The sequence below is a fragment of the Bos indicus x Bos taurus genome, chromosome 10 (assembly GCF_003369695.1).
Source record: "Bos indicus x Bos taurus breed Angus x Brahman F1 hybrid chromosome 10, Bos_hybrid_MaternalHap_v2.0, whole genome shotgun sequence".
Classification (NCBI taxonomy): Eukaryota; Metazoa; Chordata; class Mammalia; order Artiodactyla; family Bovidae; genus Bos; species Bos indicus x Bos taurus.
Window position 1 is genome coordinate 54,874,986 of NC_040085.1, and position 17,706 is coordinate 54,892,691.

Consider the following 17,706-nt stretch of genomic DNA (forward strand, 5'->3'; position numbering starts at 1 on the left):
GCGTGCTGCATTCCATGGGGTAGCAAGAGTCGGACACAACTGAGCGACTGAACTGAACTGAACTGATTCATAGCAGAATTATTCATAATAGCCAAAAGCTGGAAATAATCCAAATATTCATCAATGGTGAATAAATAAATTATGGGTTCTTCATGCAATGCATGCTAGACATGTGGACAGTTCTGGAAAGCATGATGCATATGTCCTAAGGGTCCAGTGGAGTAAAGCCCCTTATTTACACAGGAGCTACCTGCCTTGATAATTCACCTCTGCTTCCCTAGTTGAGTCTCCATCCTCTTTCACTACTGCTCCTGGCACTATTTCCCAAATGCTCTCCCTCCTTCCACGTCTATCTCAGGCTCTGCTTTTGTGGGGAAAAAAGTGAAATTCCCACATTTAACATGTGGGAGTGTTCAGTGAATCTGAATAAATCAATATAACAAATTATGGCACCCAGTTTTAAATGGTTACAATGACACAAAATTGTATTTGAGATAATGTAAGATTTTATTCAAAGGGTCCTGCTGCTGCTAAGTTGCTTCAGTCGTGTCCGACTCTGTGCGGCCCCATAGACGGCAGCCCACCAGGCTCCCCCGTCCCTGGGATTCTCCAGGCAAGAATACTGGAGTGGGTTGCCATTTCCTTCTCCATGCCTTCTCCTTAAAGGGTCCTAAATGTACATAACATCTCAATCATGCAAAATAAACAGAAAAATGACCTTTCACAATAACTTTCACCTAAAAGTCAGGAATTTTTATTATCTTGCATAACCTGGTATAGATACATATAAAATATTTGCTGAATGAATGAATATTACTGCAAGCAAACTGTCCAATGAACAATAAGCCAAAAATATAATGCGCTAATTACATGCCAAGACCTTTTATTATAATTAACAAACCAGGTCCTGCTTACTGGACTTATCCCAGGAATGCAAAGAGTTCAACATTGGAAAATACATTGGTATAATTCATAATATCTTAAAACTTATCTTCAATACTACACAAGCATTTAATAAAATCCAATAATCATTAAGTGACTTTTTTAATCTTAGTAAATCAAGAATTAAAAAACAACAACAGGGAATTCCCTGGTGGTCCAGTTGTTAGGACTTGGCACTTTCACTGCCAGGGCCAAGGTTTTAATCCCTGGTCAGGAACTAAGATTCCACAAGTCACGTGGTATAGCCAAAACAGTAAAAACAACAACAAAAATATGCCCTTAACTTGATAAAGCATATGTACTAGAAACATATATCTACTGTGTTCCAGACTCTATGTTTGACACTGAGGCTAGAGCACTGGAGAGGTAACACTACCTGAAGTCACAGAGCTTACAATCTATGGGAGTACGGGCAAGTAAGCAGATAATGATTATACAACATGGTAAGATGTTATGATAAGAGAATGAGAGGGTGGCCTAGTAATACAAGAAAGGCATACACCTTGACTTTGCTAGAGATAGTTAAGCTCAACAGATGATACATATCTTCTGGGCAAAGGGTTATTTTCATCCTTTTTTGACCCAGTATCTAAAATAATGTAGGACACAGAATACATCTTGAGTAAATGTTTCTCAGACTTTCCAGGTGGTTCAGTGGTAAAGAATCCACCTGCCAATGCAGGAGACATAGGTTCAATCCCTGGGTGAAGAAGATCCCCTGGAGAAGGAAATGGCAATCCACTCTAGTACTCTTGCCTGGGAAATCCCATGGATAAAGGAGCCTGGCAAGCTACAGTCCATGGGGTAGTAAAGAGTTGGACACAACTTAGTGACTAAACAACAACAATAAATGTTTCTTAAGTAAATGAACAAAATGAACAAATATTAAATAGGAACAGATTCTTTTGAAGTCAGATACAAATTTTCAATAAATTAAATGACTTATTATAAATTTGATATTACCTAAAGATACCATTTGAGTACAAATACAAAGACACACACGTATACCCATGCACACACCACACACACACATACACGGTAGCAATTCTAAATACTCACGGGTACAAGGGATTGGTATTGGCCAGCTGGAGAACATGTGTTTTCACAGGTTCCACAGCTATTAACATATCTTGTTCTACAGCCATAGGAAGAACAGAATATCCACAGTAATCTATATGCTCTCCTAGAATAAAGAGAAAGCATTTTTTAATCATTGCTGGCATATGAAACATGAGAAACTCAAGTAAGTTGACATATAGGAAAAACTTGACCACTAGCCTGGTTTTAACAAAAAATAAAAATACTAAAGGCAGAAAGTGATTCAATTTTCTTTCTCTCACTGACATCTGAACCAGGAACTTTTGCTAGAATAAGTATATTAGTTATTAGTTTCTGCTAATATTTCAACTTCTTTAAATATTTTCAAGTTTTTTCCACTTTCTAATTCATAATAATTATATTTGAATATTTATGTTTTGTGACTAGTTATATGGAGCATCAAGAAAAGCAATGTCTCCTTTCTCTGTTGCTCCTTTGTATTAACTTTTTCAATATGGACAATGGAAACCTTTAGCATCCTCTCTCTTATATTAATATTACGTGAGTACCACTCTTTTCCTTACTAGCCAATGAACTCACTATGGTGAAGACTTGCTTTATTTATCTTTGTGGCCCAATAAAATGCCTAACAAATTAGATAGACACTGATTAGTTGTGTTGAATGTGCTAGACATAGCTAGGATAAGGAAAAGGAAGCTAGAAAAAAATATTTAATTTTATATATAATAGGGAAATAGAAAACTATTCTTTTCATTCTAATTCCTCTATGAATCATCAGCAGGAATTTTTTTGCCTGCTACCCCATAATGTTTCCTCCAAATTACTCATTTAAACTCAAGGTTTTTATTCATAATATTAAAAGAAAATAACAATTCAAGAAAGATGAGCTAAGCAAGCTCACTTATATATTCCTGAGACTGGTTTGTATATCTGATTGTTTCTCCTGCATTGGCAGGCAGGTACTTTACCACTAGCGCCACCTGGGAAGCCCTATCTGCTTGCTTCTATGGCAGACATTGATCAACTAAGAAACATAAAATGTACAAAAGACAATTCAACCGCCTGATTACATTTTTAAATAAATATGATTCTACATATTATTCCAGGCAGAACTCTTTTGTTTCTACACTGATGTGTCCTTTAAGAAAATTAGAGTTGTTGTCTTTTTTAATGAATTGACAACGATGAGTGAACAACTCAAATGACAATTCAAAGTTGTCTTTCTCCCCAAATTCCTTCAAAACTACAATGTAGGACAGTGGTTCACAAATAGAAAATGCATATTTGAATAAGTAGAATTCTAGGGAGGTACCAGATTTTGTTGGGAAGGCTACAGTGTGAATGACAGCCTTCTGAGAATGAAGACTCCTCCCTTTGCAAAAACTAATGGAACCCATCCTGGGGAGCAAGAACTGTTGGCAAGTAAGGAAAAAAACAATGATTACATTTTGGACACTTTAACAGAAAATATAATAATTCTTTTAATAAAGATTGAAATTCATTTCATCCTAAGAACTAATTAAATAACTATCTTAGAGCATAATCCCCCCCCTTTTCTTAAAATGAGATAGTCAGCATTCATTGAGTAAGAATTACTTACTCAGGAAAATTGTTACTCCCCAAACTAAGTGAAACTTGGCTCTCCTCTGAGGATACTGATGCTTTGCAATTCTCTCTCAGTAGCATGGAGTTGGTGATAACCTCCTCCCAACTCTGCTGTTTCCAGGACTTTTTCCTGTCCTGTGCTTTGGAGGTTCAAACCACATTTTCTCATCTCCACCACATTCATCTCTGACTATCTTAGACATCTGCTCCTCTCTGAAGACCTTTGCATCTCATTCCACTCTCTCCATCCCAATCTTGTAAAACAACTCAGTCCAAGGCCCCAGTTTCCTAATGCCTTGACCTCTGGAGAACTTGACCTCCTCTCTGCTTCAACTATCTTACTTAAATGGTCTTGACAAATCCAGTAATGACCATAGAACTCCTTATCACCTAGAACTTTTCTATCTATGGATTTTTGCTCCAAATATCACATTCTTTACTAAAACTTTCCAAAGTGCCATTTCTCTTATTCAGTTTATCCTACTTAACCTGTTTTTCAGATTCAGTTCTTTGCCCTCTGTAACCTATAGGCTCCCTCTTACCTTTATTTTTCTACCTAGCATATTTTCCAGGGTTCATTACTTCATCTACCCCTTCTGACAGTATTGGCAACTTCTGGATGGCATTGTCATTCTCTGTAACCTCCGTCCAAAACAAAACCCTAAAGCTAGATCGAATGTAGGCAACTTGGACTAGCTGAAAGGCAGTGGGGAAATGAACAAACCTGCAGATTGTTATTGCTACAATTCCATGGTCTCCAGCTCTAACCAGATCTGACTGTTACAAGCAAACTTTTTCTTTTTTTCCAGTTATCTCCCTCTCCCATCCTTGACAAAGCTGTTTCAAACATTCTGCCATCTCTTTAAACATCCAACACTTTCAACCTTCCCCCAAAAGGACTCCCTCAACCTTCTATACCAAAATTATACATTTATTTACATCAACCTGCATCCTTTTTACTCCCACCTTCTGTTTAAAAAGACTCAAAGTGGCCCTCTTTCTATGTTGTAGATACCAACCCTTCTTGCCCTCTTGAGAATCCTTCTCTATCTCTTCTTTTCTCAGATATCTTTGATCTCTTTCTCTCCACTGACTTTACTCAATTCTCCTCTTCTACCTCATTTAACCATGTTCAAATATCTCATATTTTTAAAATCCTCCATATATGCTTGAAAATCAGCTTTCCTGAGTTAATAATTGAAGCTACATTTTGGGTACATGGGAGTTCGTTATACTATTTCAACTAACTTTTTTGTATGCTTATAAAAGAATCCACCTGCAATGTGGGAGACATGGGTTCGATCCCTGGGTTGGGAAGATCCCCTGGAGAAAGGAAAGGCTACCCACTCCAGTATTCTGGCCTGGAGAATTCCATGGACACACTCTATGGGGTCATAAAGAGTTGGACACAACTGAGCGACTTTCACTTTCACTTTCTAGTATACAAAGTTTTCTTTTTAATCCTCCTTTGATTTGGAATTTTCTCAGTTCTCTTGATAAAACATTCATTCATTCAGATATTCATTCTCTAGGCCACCACATTTTTAAAAGCAAGGGATTATTGGGCTTCCCTGTATTCTTCTAATCCAATGAATAAATGTAAAACCACCAAAATTATTCATTGTAGTCAAAAAACTTAACCTGCAACCCAGAAAAATCTTTCTATCTTTCATGAAAATAATGGGAACAACCAGGTTTCAACAAACTTCTGAATTTTAAAAATGAATGGACAAAACTAACATCAATAAATGGACTGGGAAAGATGAAAATATCGTATTTTCTTATGAAAAAAGCTTAACTTGCTATAGTAGATACATGGGAAACATTCTATTTTTCCAGTTCTCCTGATATATTAACAAAAATTTGGATCTTATCAAAGGAGGAAAAAAATTAAGAAAAAGAACTTTCTACATACCTATTATATTGACTCTTCCTGGTGCTCGAACATAAAACTTGGGAACAGATCCAAACTTAGAATTAAACATCTCTTTTAGCTTCAGCAATCTGAAAACAAGAGTAGCATATTTCATAATATCCAGATAATAGAAAAACCTGTGATACACACACACACCCACAAACACCACACAGATAGTTCATATACATCACCACTATTATCTTTAAAAATAATGAAAGCAAGCTATTTTACTGACACTTCTTTGAAAATCCCTGGATGAAACAATCTATAACCCCCTAAGTGACACAAGAGTATAGCTAAGCACACAGAAGAGTAAAAAATTTAATACAGACATACACAAAGAAAAACTTCTTTCCTTCAATTATGAAGAATATAACCTTCTGTATAATTTCTAAATAATATTCAGAGAAGAATCTCTTGATACTAAAAAATGTAGCCATGGAGTACTGTATCAGTTTCCTAGGGTTGCTACAATAAAGCTTCACAAACTGGATGACTTAAAACAACAGAAATTTATTGTCTCTGAGTTCTAGAGACCAGCAGTCCAAAATCAGAGTTTGGCAGCACCTCTGAAAACCTCTGAAACCTAGAGGGGAAAATCCTTCCCTGCCTCTTTTTAGTTTCTGATGGTGACCATCAGTTCTTGGCATTCCTTGGCTGGCAACTGCATCACTCCACTGTCTGCTTATGTTATCACATGTAATTCCCTCTGTGTGTCTCTATCTGTGACTGCTTTTCATTCTTATAGGCCATCAGACTTACTGGATGTGTGTGTGTGTGTGTGTGTGTGTGTGTGTGTGTGTGTGGGCGCACATGCACATGCACATGTATGCATGTACGTGTGTTAGTTGCTCAGTCATGTCCAACTATTTGCAACCTCCTGGACTATAGCCCACCAGGATCCTCTGTCCATGGAATTTTCCAGGAAAGAGTACTGGAGGGGTAGCCATTCCCTTCCCCAGGGGATCTTCCTGACCCAGGGATTGAACCTGAGTCTTCTGCTTTTCAATTCAATATGACTTCATCTTAACTTGATTACAAAAGCAAAGATGCTAGTTCAAATAAGGTCGCATTCTGAGGTTCCAGGTAGACATGAATTAAGAGACATGCTATTCAACCTAGTACAAATGAAAACTAGACTGGATATCACATCAGATCAGATCAGATCAGATCAGTCACTCAGTCGTGTCCGACTCTTTGCGACCCCATGAATTGCAGCACGCCAGGCCTCCCTGTCCATCACCAACTCCCGGAGTTCACTCAGACTCGTGTCCATCGAGTCAGTGATGCCATCCAGCCATCTCATCCTCTGTCGTCCCCTTCTCCTCTTGCCCTGAATCCCTCCCAGCATCAGAGTCTTTTCCAATGATCAACTCTTCCCATGAGGTGGCCAAAGTACTGGAGTTTCAGCTTTAGCATCATTCTTTCCAAAGAAAGTCCAGGGCTGAGCTCCTTCAGAATGGACTGGTTGGATCTCCTTGCAGTCCAAGGGACTCTCAAGAGTCTTCTCCAACACGACAGTTCAAAACCATCAATTCTTCGGTGCTCAGCCTTCTTCACAGTCCAACTCTCACATCCATACATGACCACAGGAAAAATCATAGCCTTGACTAGACGGACCTCTGTTGGCAAAGTACTGTCTCTGCTTTTGAATATGCTGTCCAGGATGGTCATAACTTTCCTTCCAAGGAGTAAGTATCTTTTAATTTCATGGCTGCAGTCACCATCTGCAGTGATTTTGAAGACCCAAAAAATAAAGTCTGACACTGTTTCCACTGTTTCCCCATCTATTTCCCATGAAGTGATGGGACCGGATGCCATGATCTTTGTTTTCTGAATGTTGAGCTTTAAGCCAACTTTTTCACTCTCCACTTTCACTTTCATCAAGAAGCTTTTTAGTTCCTCTTCACTTTCTGCCATAAGGGTGGTGTCATCTGCATATCTGAGGTTATTGATATTTCTCCCGGCAATCTTGATTCCAGCTTGTGTTTCTTCCAGTCCAGCATTTCTCATGATGTCCTCTGCATAGAAGTTAAATAAACAGGGGGACAATATACGGCCTTGATGTACTCCTTTTCCTATTTGGAACCAGTCTGTTGTTCCATGTCTAGTTCTAACTGTTGCTTCCTGACCTGCATACAGATTTCTCAAGAGGCAGATCAGGTGGTCTGGTATTCCCATCTCTTGAAGAATTTTCCACAGTTTATTGTTATCCACACAGTCAAAGGCTTTGGCATAGTCAATAAAGCAGAAATAGATGTTTTTCTGGAACTCTCTTGCTTTTTCCATGATCCAGCAGATGTTGGCAATTTGATCTCTGGTTCCTCTGCCTTTTCTAAAACCAGCTTGAACATCAGGAAGTTCATGGTTCACATATTGCTGAAGCCTGGCTTGGAGAATTTTGAGCATTACTTTACAGGAGACTACAATTCTAATTCCAATGGGGCTTCTACTTCAATGCTAAAGTTTGGAAAATCATTTTCCCTTGGATCCTCATCTGTAAGATTAGAAAATTTGAACTAGATATTCCTTATGGTGATTGCAGCCATGAAATTAAAAGACACTTACTCCTTGGAAGGAAAGTTATAACCAACCTAGATAGCATATTCAAAAGCAGAGACATTACTTTGCCAACAAAGGTCCGTCTAGTCAAGGCTATGGTTTTTCCAGTAGTCATGTATGGATGTGAGAGTTGGACTATAAAGAAAGCTGAGCACCGAAGAACTGATGCTTTTCAACTGTGGTGTTGGAGAAGACTCTTGAGAGTCCCTTGGACTGCAAGGAGATCCAACCAGTCCATTCTAAAGGAGATCAGTCCTGGGTGTTCTTTGGAAGGAACTGAAGTACTTCCAGTACTGAAGTACTGAAGCTGAAGCTGAAACTCCAGAACTTTGGCTACCTCATGTGAAGAGTTGACTCACTGGAAAAGACTCTGATGCTGGGAGGGATTTGGGGCAGGAGGAGAAGGGGACGACAGCGGATGAGATGGCTGGATGGCATCACCAACTCGAGGGACATGAGTTTGAGTGAACTTTGGGAGTTGGTGATGGACAGGGAGGCCTGGCGTGCTGCAATTCATGGGGTCACAAAGAGTTGGACACAACTGAGCAACTGAACTGAACTGATTCCTTATAGGCCCCTCCCAGATCAAAAAGGCTTATATTTAATAATTTTATGCTGTTAAATCATCTCAAGTCACTTCTATGAAGACCTACCACTGTTTGTAGTCCCACAATATGTTGTATCTGAGTAATAACAGCAAGACAGTAAATATCTAATAGACCTACCATATTCAAGACATTCATTAATTAAATAATTGATCTTAAAAATCAACTAGTTACAATAAACAAAATCATACCAAAAAATTTAAGGAAAAAGGAAATTTATTAAAATGATAAAAAGATACACTGAATATTCTTGGAAGTTATTCAAGATGTCCTCCTAAAATTGGGACAGCCATCCCAAACTCTATTTACAGATGGGTGGGGCTGTGTTTCCTCCCTGTTGATTGTTTGGTCTGGAGCCTGCAGGCCATTGGGTGGGGCTAATGGTGGCCTCCAGGAGAGTTCACCATCAGGGTCCTTGATCCTGCAGTGAGCCACAGCTACCCCCTGCCTCCAAAGGAGACCCTCCAATACTAGCAGGTAAGTCTACCCCAGTACCCTACAGGGTCACTGCTTTTTTCCCCTCTGGGTCCTGGTGTGCAAAAGACCCTGTGTGCTCCCTCCAAGAGTGGAGTTTCTGTTTCCTCCAGGCTTGTGGAATTCCTGTGATCAAACCACACTGGCCTTCAAAGGCAGATTCTCTGGGGGTTCCTCTTCCTGTTGCCGGACCTCAAGGCTGGGAAGCCTGACATGGGGCTCATTCTTTCACTTCTGTGGGAGAATTTCTGTGGTATAATTGTTTTCCAGTTTGTGAGGCACCCATCCAGAAGGTATGGATTAGATTTTATCACAATTATGCCCCCCCATCTTGTTGTGGCCTCTTCTTTGTCTTTGGAAGTAGGGTATTTTTTGGTAGGTTCCAGGACTTTTGGAAATAGCTGTTCAGCAGTTAGTTGTGACTTTGGTGTTCTCATCAGAACAAGTGAGCTCACATCCTTCTCCACCATCTCGAGCCCTCCTGGGTCATCCAGGAACCCAGGCTGATGTTTGTTTTGTTTGTTTGTTTCTGTTTATTTATTTACGTTTGGTTGTTCTGGGTCTTTGTTGCTTTCCACAGACTCTCTCTAGTTGCAGCAAGTAGGTGCTACTATGGGTCGCAGTGTGTGAGCTTCTCATCATGGCAGCTTCTCTTGTGGATCACAGGCTCCAGGCGCATGGGCTTCAATAGTTGCAGCAGGTGGACTCAGTGGTTGTGGCTCTTGGGATCTAGAGCATGGGCTCAACAGTTGTGGTACATGGGCTCAGTTGCTCTGCAGCATGTGGAATCTTCCTGGGCCAGGGATCAAACTCGTGTCCCCCGCATTGGCAGGCAGGTTCTTATCCACTGCACCACCAGGGAAGTCCCAGAGCTGATGTCATAGTGGAATCTTCATCAGCATTCTGCATGCATTCAGATGCTAGCTTCTTGTATTTGTCCTACAGAGATGAAGAGTCTTTTAGATAGTCATTTAGATCATCTCCACTATAGATGATCATTCAAGGATATAAAGTCTTCTTCCTTCTCATTGCTTCACTATTCCAGACTTCTATCATTTTCTGCGTGCACAAAATAGACAAACCACTAGCTAAGAAAATGGGGGCTAATAAAACACAAAATAAGAAATGACAAGGATGAGACAACATTAAACAAAAGAAATTTTATAGGTCAAAAGAGGGACTTCCTTGGTGGTCCAGTGGCTAAGACTCCACACTTTCAATGCAGGGGGCAAGGGTTTGATCCCTGGTCAGAGAACTAGATCTTGTGTGCCACAACTGAAGATCCCACATGCTGCAAGTAAAACCTGGCATAGCCAAATAAATAATAAAAGAGTACTTTGTAGAAAAGCCAAGTATTCTCTATTTTGTCACCAACCAAACCACAGCACACCAGCTCCATCTCCTAACCACTACAAAAACCTCATGCTAGTCCCTTTTCCTGTTCTCTCAAGCCACTTTTGATCAATTTGGGTGGCCTGCTCCGCCCTCCCCAGAAAATCTCATTATGTGAATAATAAACTTTTCATACCCTCTTCTTCATGTGGTATTACCAGTCTCAATATTCAAACCAAATTTGGGGGTGGGGGTCCATCCTGTTTCTGTGGGATAGCCACGATAGAAATCCTACAGAAAATGGATATTTCCTAGGGAAATACAATTTATAAAAACAGATCCATTTCCATAGAACAAGTAAATTCATCAAAGAACCACTGACACATATGCATTAAGCCCATATGTTTTACAAGAGAATTCTACCCAAGCATGAACATCAGATAGCCCATATGTTTCACAAGTTGTTCCAGAGCATGGAAAAACAAAGAAAAATTGTCTAATTCTTGTTATGAAGCAAGTGTAGTATGGATACCTAAACCAGATAAACATAGTCCAAGAAAACGCAACTACAGACTAATGTCACTTTTGAATATTAATGCAAATGTAATTAATAAAAGTTCAGTAAGTATAAGGCAGCACCACATTAAGAAAATAGTTCATGTCAAGTGGAATTAACTCCAGGAATGCAAAGTTGAAAATATTAGGATAATCCATTAAAATAATATATCATATTAAATCTAAGAAGAAAAAAATTATAGGACTACTTTCATAGATGCTAAGAAGTCATAAAATTCATTCCCAAAGGTGTTTCTATTTTTTCTTAATTATTCATTTTTGGCTGCACTGGGTCTCCGTTGATGCTTGCAGGCTCTCTCTAGTTGTGAGGAGCAGGGACTACTCTAATTATGGCTTGCAGGCTTTAGATTGCAGGCTCAGTAGTTGTGGCACACAAGCTTAGTTGCCCCACGACATGTGGAATCTTCCCTGGACCAAGGACTGAATCCAGGTCCCCTGCATTGGCAGGCAAATTCTTAACCACTGGACCACCAGGGAAGTCCCCAAAGGTGTTTATCTTAACGTGATTACATATATCTCAGTCTTGAATCCAAGAGCTAATGAGGAAATTCTAGAGACATTTCCACTAAGATCAAAAGTGAGACAAAAATTTCCACTGTCTCCACATCTAATCACACAGTACTGGAGATACAGGTAATGCAATTAGACACTTCAGTTCAGTCACTCAGCCGTGTCCGACTCTTTGTGACCGCATGGACTGCAGCACACTAGGCTTCCCTGTCCGTCACCAACTCCTGGAGTTTGCTCAGGCTCATGTCCATCGAGTCAGTGATGCCATCCAACCATCTCATCCTCTGTCGTCCCCTTCTCCTCCTGCCTTCAATCTTTCCCAGAATCAGGATCTTTTCCAAGGAGTCAGTTCTTCCAATCAAGTGGCCAAAGTATTGGAGTTTCAGCTTCAGCAACAGTCCTTCCAATGAATATTCAGGACTGATTTCCTTTAGAATTGACTGGTTGGATCTCCTTGCAGTCCAAGAGATCTCAAGAGTCTTCTCCAACACCACAGTTCAAAAGCATCAATTCTTCAGCGCTCAGCTTTCTTCATACTCCAACTCTCACATCCACACATGACTACTGGGGAAACCATAGCCTTGACTAGATGGACCTTTGTTCGTAAAGTAATGACTCTGCTTTTTAATATATTGTCTAGGTTGGTCACAGCTTTTCTTCCAAGGAGCAAGAGTCTTTTAATTTCACGGCTGCAATCACCATCTGCAGTGATTTTGGAGCCCAAAAAAATAAAGTCTCTCACTGTTCCATTGTTTCCCCATCTATTTGCCATGAAGTGATGGGACTAGATGCCATGATCTTAGTTTTCTGAATGTTGAGTTTTAAGCCAACTTTTTCATTCTCCTCTTTCACTTTCATCAAGAGGCTCTTTAGTTCTTCTTCGTTTTCTACCATAAGGGTGGTGTCACCTGCATATCTGAGGTTATTGATATTTCTCCTGGCAATCTTGATTCCAGCTTGTGCCTTATCCAGCCTGGTATTTTGCATGATGTACTCTGCATATAAGTTAAATAAGCACGGTGACAATATACAGCCTTGATGTACTCCTTTTCCTATTTGGAACCAGTCTGTTGTTCCATGTCCAGTTCTAACTGTTGCTTCCTGACCTGCATACAGATTTCTCAGGAGGCAAGTAAGGTGGTATTCCCATCTCTTGAACAATTTTCTACAGTTTGCTGTGATCTAGAGTCAAAGATTTTGGCGTAATCAATAAAGCAGAAATAGATGTTTTTCTGGAATTCTCTTGCTTTTTCTATGATCCAAAGGATGTTGGCAATTTGATCATTAGACAGAAATAAAAATCAAAAAAGAAGTAAAACTATCTCTACTTGGAGATAATACAGTAGGATATCTAGAGAATCCCAGAGGATTAACGCTAAAACCAACTTAATAAAAGAATTCACAAGGACAGCAGAATATAAAATAAACATCCAAACATGAATACCCTTCCTATGCATAAATAATCATCAGTTACGACTATAATGGAAGAATATACCTTATTCACAGCAACGAAAAAACACTAAGTATTTAGGAATAAACTTAACAAGAAATATGTAAAATTTATTTAAGAAAAGCTTTACACACTCTTGAAAGAGAGAAAATAGTTTCAAAGAAATGGAAAGACATCCCTTGTTCTTGGATAAAATGACCCAACATCATAAGGATAATTATTCCCAAGTTAATTTATAAATTTAACACAATCCTCCCAAAAAATACCAACGAGCTTTTCTTATATAGACAAATTGATATAAAAATTCATGTGGAAAACTAATATGCAGAAACAGTGGATAAAACATTTAAAAAAAGAAACACTATCAGGAAGGAGTAACCCTACCAAACATTAAAACATACTATAAAGCTTCTGTAATGAAAACAGTGAAGTTTCAATACATATAGAGACAAGCAGACTTCAACAGAATAAAAGGTTCAAAAATAGATGCAAGTACATATAGAAATCCAGTCTATGAGGAAACTGGCATCTCACATCAAGACACAAAGTAATCAACAGTGCTAATACAACTGGTAAAATTTTCTGGAAAAGATAAAATTAGGTCCATCTCTTACACAGGAATAAACTCTAAGTGGATCAGGCACCAGGAAGAAATACACGTGAATTTCAGTATAACTCAACATAGAGAAAAGTTTCTCTAACTATGACTCAAAATTCTGAGGCAACTTTTAAACTGACAAATTTGACTACAAAAGATTTTTAGAAACATTTACATGGCAGAAAATGTCATAATCAAAATCAAAAGAAAACTAGCAAACTAAGGGAATATATTTACAGCATATGTTACAGATATATTCTTTATATTTTTTATAAAAACTCTGAAACCATAACACTCCTAGAACAGAACACAGACAGGATAATTCTTTGACATAAATCATAGCAATATTTTTTTAATTTATCTCTGAAGGCAAAAGAAATAACAGCAAAAAAAATAATAAATGATATCTAATTAAACTTAAATGCTTTTGCACAGCAAAATAAATTATCAACAAAATGAAAAAACAACCTACTCGATGGGAGAAAATATTTGCAAATGAAATGACCAATAAAGGGTTAATATCCAACATACATAAATAGCTAATACAACTATATATCAAAAGATAGTCCAATTAGAAAATCAGCAGAAAACCTGAATATATATATATATACTTTTTTTTTTTTTCAAATAAAGACACAGAGATGGCCACCAGGCACATGAAAAGATTGTCAACATGACTAGTCTTCAGAGAAATGCAAATCAAAACCACAACAAGATAGCACCTCACCCTTATCAGAATGGCTATCATCCAAAAGACACACATGTTAGCAAGGATGTGGAGTAAAAGGAATCACTGTTGGTGATTCCTACACTGTTGGTAGGAATATAAATCTGGCACAGCCACTATGAGAAAAAGTATGTAGGCTCCTCAAAGAAACTAAAAATACAACTACCACATAATCCAGAAATTTCACTGCTGGGTATACATCCAAAGAAAATGAAAACACTAATTCAAAGAGATACATGTACTCCCAATGTTCATAACAGCATTCTTTACAATAACCAATATACAGAAATAACTGAAGTATCCATTAATAGATGAATATGATGGATATATATCTACACACACAGAGTGGAATATTACTCAGAAAAAGAATGAAAATCTGCCGTTTGCAATAATGTGGATAGACCTAGAGAATATTATGCTTAGTGAAATAAGTCAGAGAAAGACAAATACTCTGTTATCACCTACATAAGAGCCCTGGTGGCTGCGACGATGGCGCACAGGGCACGGGTGGCTGAGACAGCGCACAGGGTGCGACCGAGAGGAGCTACCCAACGTCCGAGGTCAGGGGCAGAAGACGGTAGGACCCCATGCCGGAGCGGCGGCAATCAAGACGAGTTACCCCACGTCCGAGGCCAGGGGCGGAGGCCAAGAGGAGCAACCCCACGTCCAAGGAGTGGTGGCTGCACAGGCGCAGGAGGGCCTTGAGGAGCTATTCCATGTTCAAGGTGAGGAGGGGCGGCGGTGAGGACATACCCCTCGTCCAAGGTAAGGAGCAGCAGCTGCGCTTTGCTGGAGCAGCCATGAAGAGATACCCCACGTCCAAGAAAGACAAACCCAAGTAAGAAGGTAGGTGTTGCAAGAGGGCATCAGAGGGTAGACACACTGAAACCATAATCACAGAAAACTAGTCAATCTAATCACACTAGGACCACAGCCTTGTTTAACTCAATGAAACTAAGCCATGCCCCTGGGGCCACCCAAGACGGGCAGGTCATGGTGGAGAGGTCTGACAGAATGTGGTCCACTGGAGAAGGGAATGGCAAACCACTTCAGTATTCTTGCCTTGAGAACCCCATGAACAGTATGAAAAGGCAAAATGGTAAGATACTGAAAGAGGAACACCCCAGGTCAGTAGGGGCCCAATATGCTACTGGAGATCAGTGGAGAAATAACTCCAGAAAGAATGAAGGGATGGAGCCAAAGCAAAAACAATACCCAGTTGTGGATGTGATTGGTGATAGAGGCAAGGTCCGATGCTGTAAAGAGCAATACTGCATAGGAACCTGGAATGTCAGGTCCATGAATCAAGGCGAATTGGAAGTGGTCAAACAGGAGATGGCAAGAGTGAACGTTGACATTCTAGGAATCAGCGAACTAAAATGGGCTGGAATGGGTGAATTTAACTCAGATGACCATTATATCTACTACTGCAGGCAGGAATCCCTTAGAAGAAATGGAGTAGCCATCATGGTCAACAAGAGAGTCTGAAATACAGTACTTGGATGCAATCTCAAAAACGACAGAATGGTCTCTGTTCGTTTCCAAGGCAAATCATTCAATATCACAGTAATCCAAGTCTATGCCCCTCAGTAACGATGAAGAAGCTGAAGCTGAATGGTTCTATGAAGACCTACAAGACCTTTTAGAACTAACACCCAAAAAAGATGTCCTTTTCATTATAGGGGACTGGAATGCAAAAGTAGGAAGTCAAGAAACACCTGGAGTAATAGGCAAATTTGGCCTTGGAATATGGAATAAAGCAGGGCAAAGGCTAATAGAGTTTTGCCAAGAAAATGCACTGGTCATAGCAAACACCCTCTTCCAACAACACAAGAGAAGACTCTACACATAGACATCATCAGATGGTCAACACTGAAATCAGATTGATTATATTCTTTGCAGCCGAAAATGGAGAAGCTCTATACAATCAGCAAAAACAAGACCAGGAGCTGACTGTGGCTCAGACCATGAACTCCTTATTGCCAAATTCAGACTTAAAATGAAGGAATTAGGGAAACCACTAGACCATTCAGGTATGACCTAAATCAAATCCATTATGATTATACAGTAGAAGTGAGAAATAGATTTAAGGGACTAGATCTGATAGAGTGCCTGATGAACTATGGAACGAGGTTCGTGACATTGTACAGTAGACAGGGATCAAGACCATCCCCATGGAAAAGAAATGCAAAAAAGCAAAATGGCTGTCTGGGGAGGCCTTACAAATAGCTGTGAAAAGAAGAGAAGCAAAAAGCAAAGGAGAGAAGGAAAGATATAAGCATCTGAATGCAGAGTTCCAAAGAATAGCAAGAAGAGATAAGAAAGCCTTCTTCAGTGATCAATGCAAAGAAATAGAGGAAAACAACAGAATGGGAAAGACTAGAGATCTCTTCAAGAAAATTAGAGATACCAAGGGAACATTTCATGCAAAGATGGGCACAATAAAGGACAGAAATGGTATGGACCTAACAGAAGAGGTAGATATTAAGAAGAGGTGGCATGAATACACAGAAGAACTGTACAAAAAAGATCTTCACAACCCAGATAATCACGATGGTGTGATCACTGACCTAGAGCCAGACATCCTGGAATGTGAAGTCAAGTGGGCCTTAGAAAGCATCACTACAAACAAAGCTAGTGGAGGTGATGGAATTCCAGTGGAGCTTTTCAAATCCTGAAAGATGATGCTGTGAAAGTGCTGCACACAATATGCCAGCACATTTGGAAAACTCAGCAGTGGCCACAGGACTGGAAAAGGTCAGTTTTCATTCCAATTCCAAAGAAAGGCAATGCCAAAGAATGCTCAAATGACCGCACAATTGCACTCACCTCACACGCTAGTAAAGTAATGCTCAAAATTCTCCAAGCCAGGCTTCAGCAATACGTGAACTGTGAACTTCCAGATGTTCAAGCTGGTTTCAGAAAAGACAGAGGAGCCAGAGATCAAATTGCCAACATCCACTGGATCATGGAAAAAGCAAGCGAATTCCAGAAAAGCATCTATTTCTGCTTTATTGACTATGCCAAAGCCTTTGGCTGTATGGATCACAATAAACTGTGGAAAATTCTTCAAGAGATGGGAATACCAGACCACCTGACCTGCCTCTTGAGAAACCTATATGCAGGTCAGGAAGCAACAGTTAGAACTGGACATGGAACAACAGACTGGTTCCAAATAGGAAAAGGAGTTCGTCAAGGCTGTATATTGTCACCCTGCTTATTTAATTTATATGCAGCATACATCATGAGAAACGCTGTGCTGGAAGAAGCACAAGCTGGAATCAAGATTGCCAGGAGAAATATCAATAACCTCAGATATGCAGATGACACCACCCTTATGGCAGAAAGTGA

At 39.5% G+C, this 17,706-nt stretch overlaps 1 protein-coding gene across 3 annotated transcripts in view; it reads right to left on the bottom strand.

Annotated features, from left to right (window-relative positions):
* GALK2 (galactokinase 2) overlaps positions 1–17,706 on the bottom strand; it is a 154,758-nt gene that overhangs the window by 113,850 nt on the left and 23,202 nt on the right. For all 3 annotated transcript variants that reach the window (XM_027554052.1, XM_027554051.1, XM_027554050.1), the window contains exons 2-3: positions 5,522–5,610; positions 2,002–2,125 (exon numbers count right to left, since the gene is read on the bottom strand). In XM_027554052.1, coding sequence (XP_027409853.1) covers positions 2,002–2,125; positions 5,522–5,610 — 213 coding nt within the window. The remainder of the gene's footprint in view (positions 1–2,001; positions 2,126–5,521; positions 5,611–17,706) is intronic.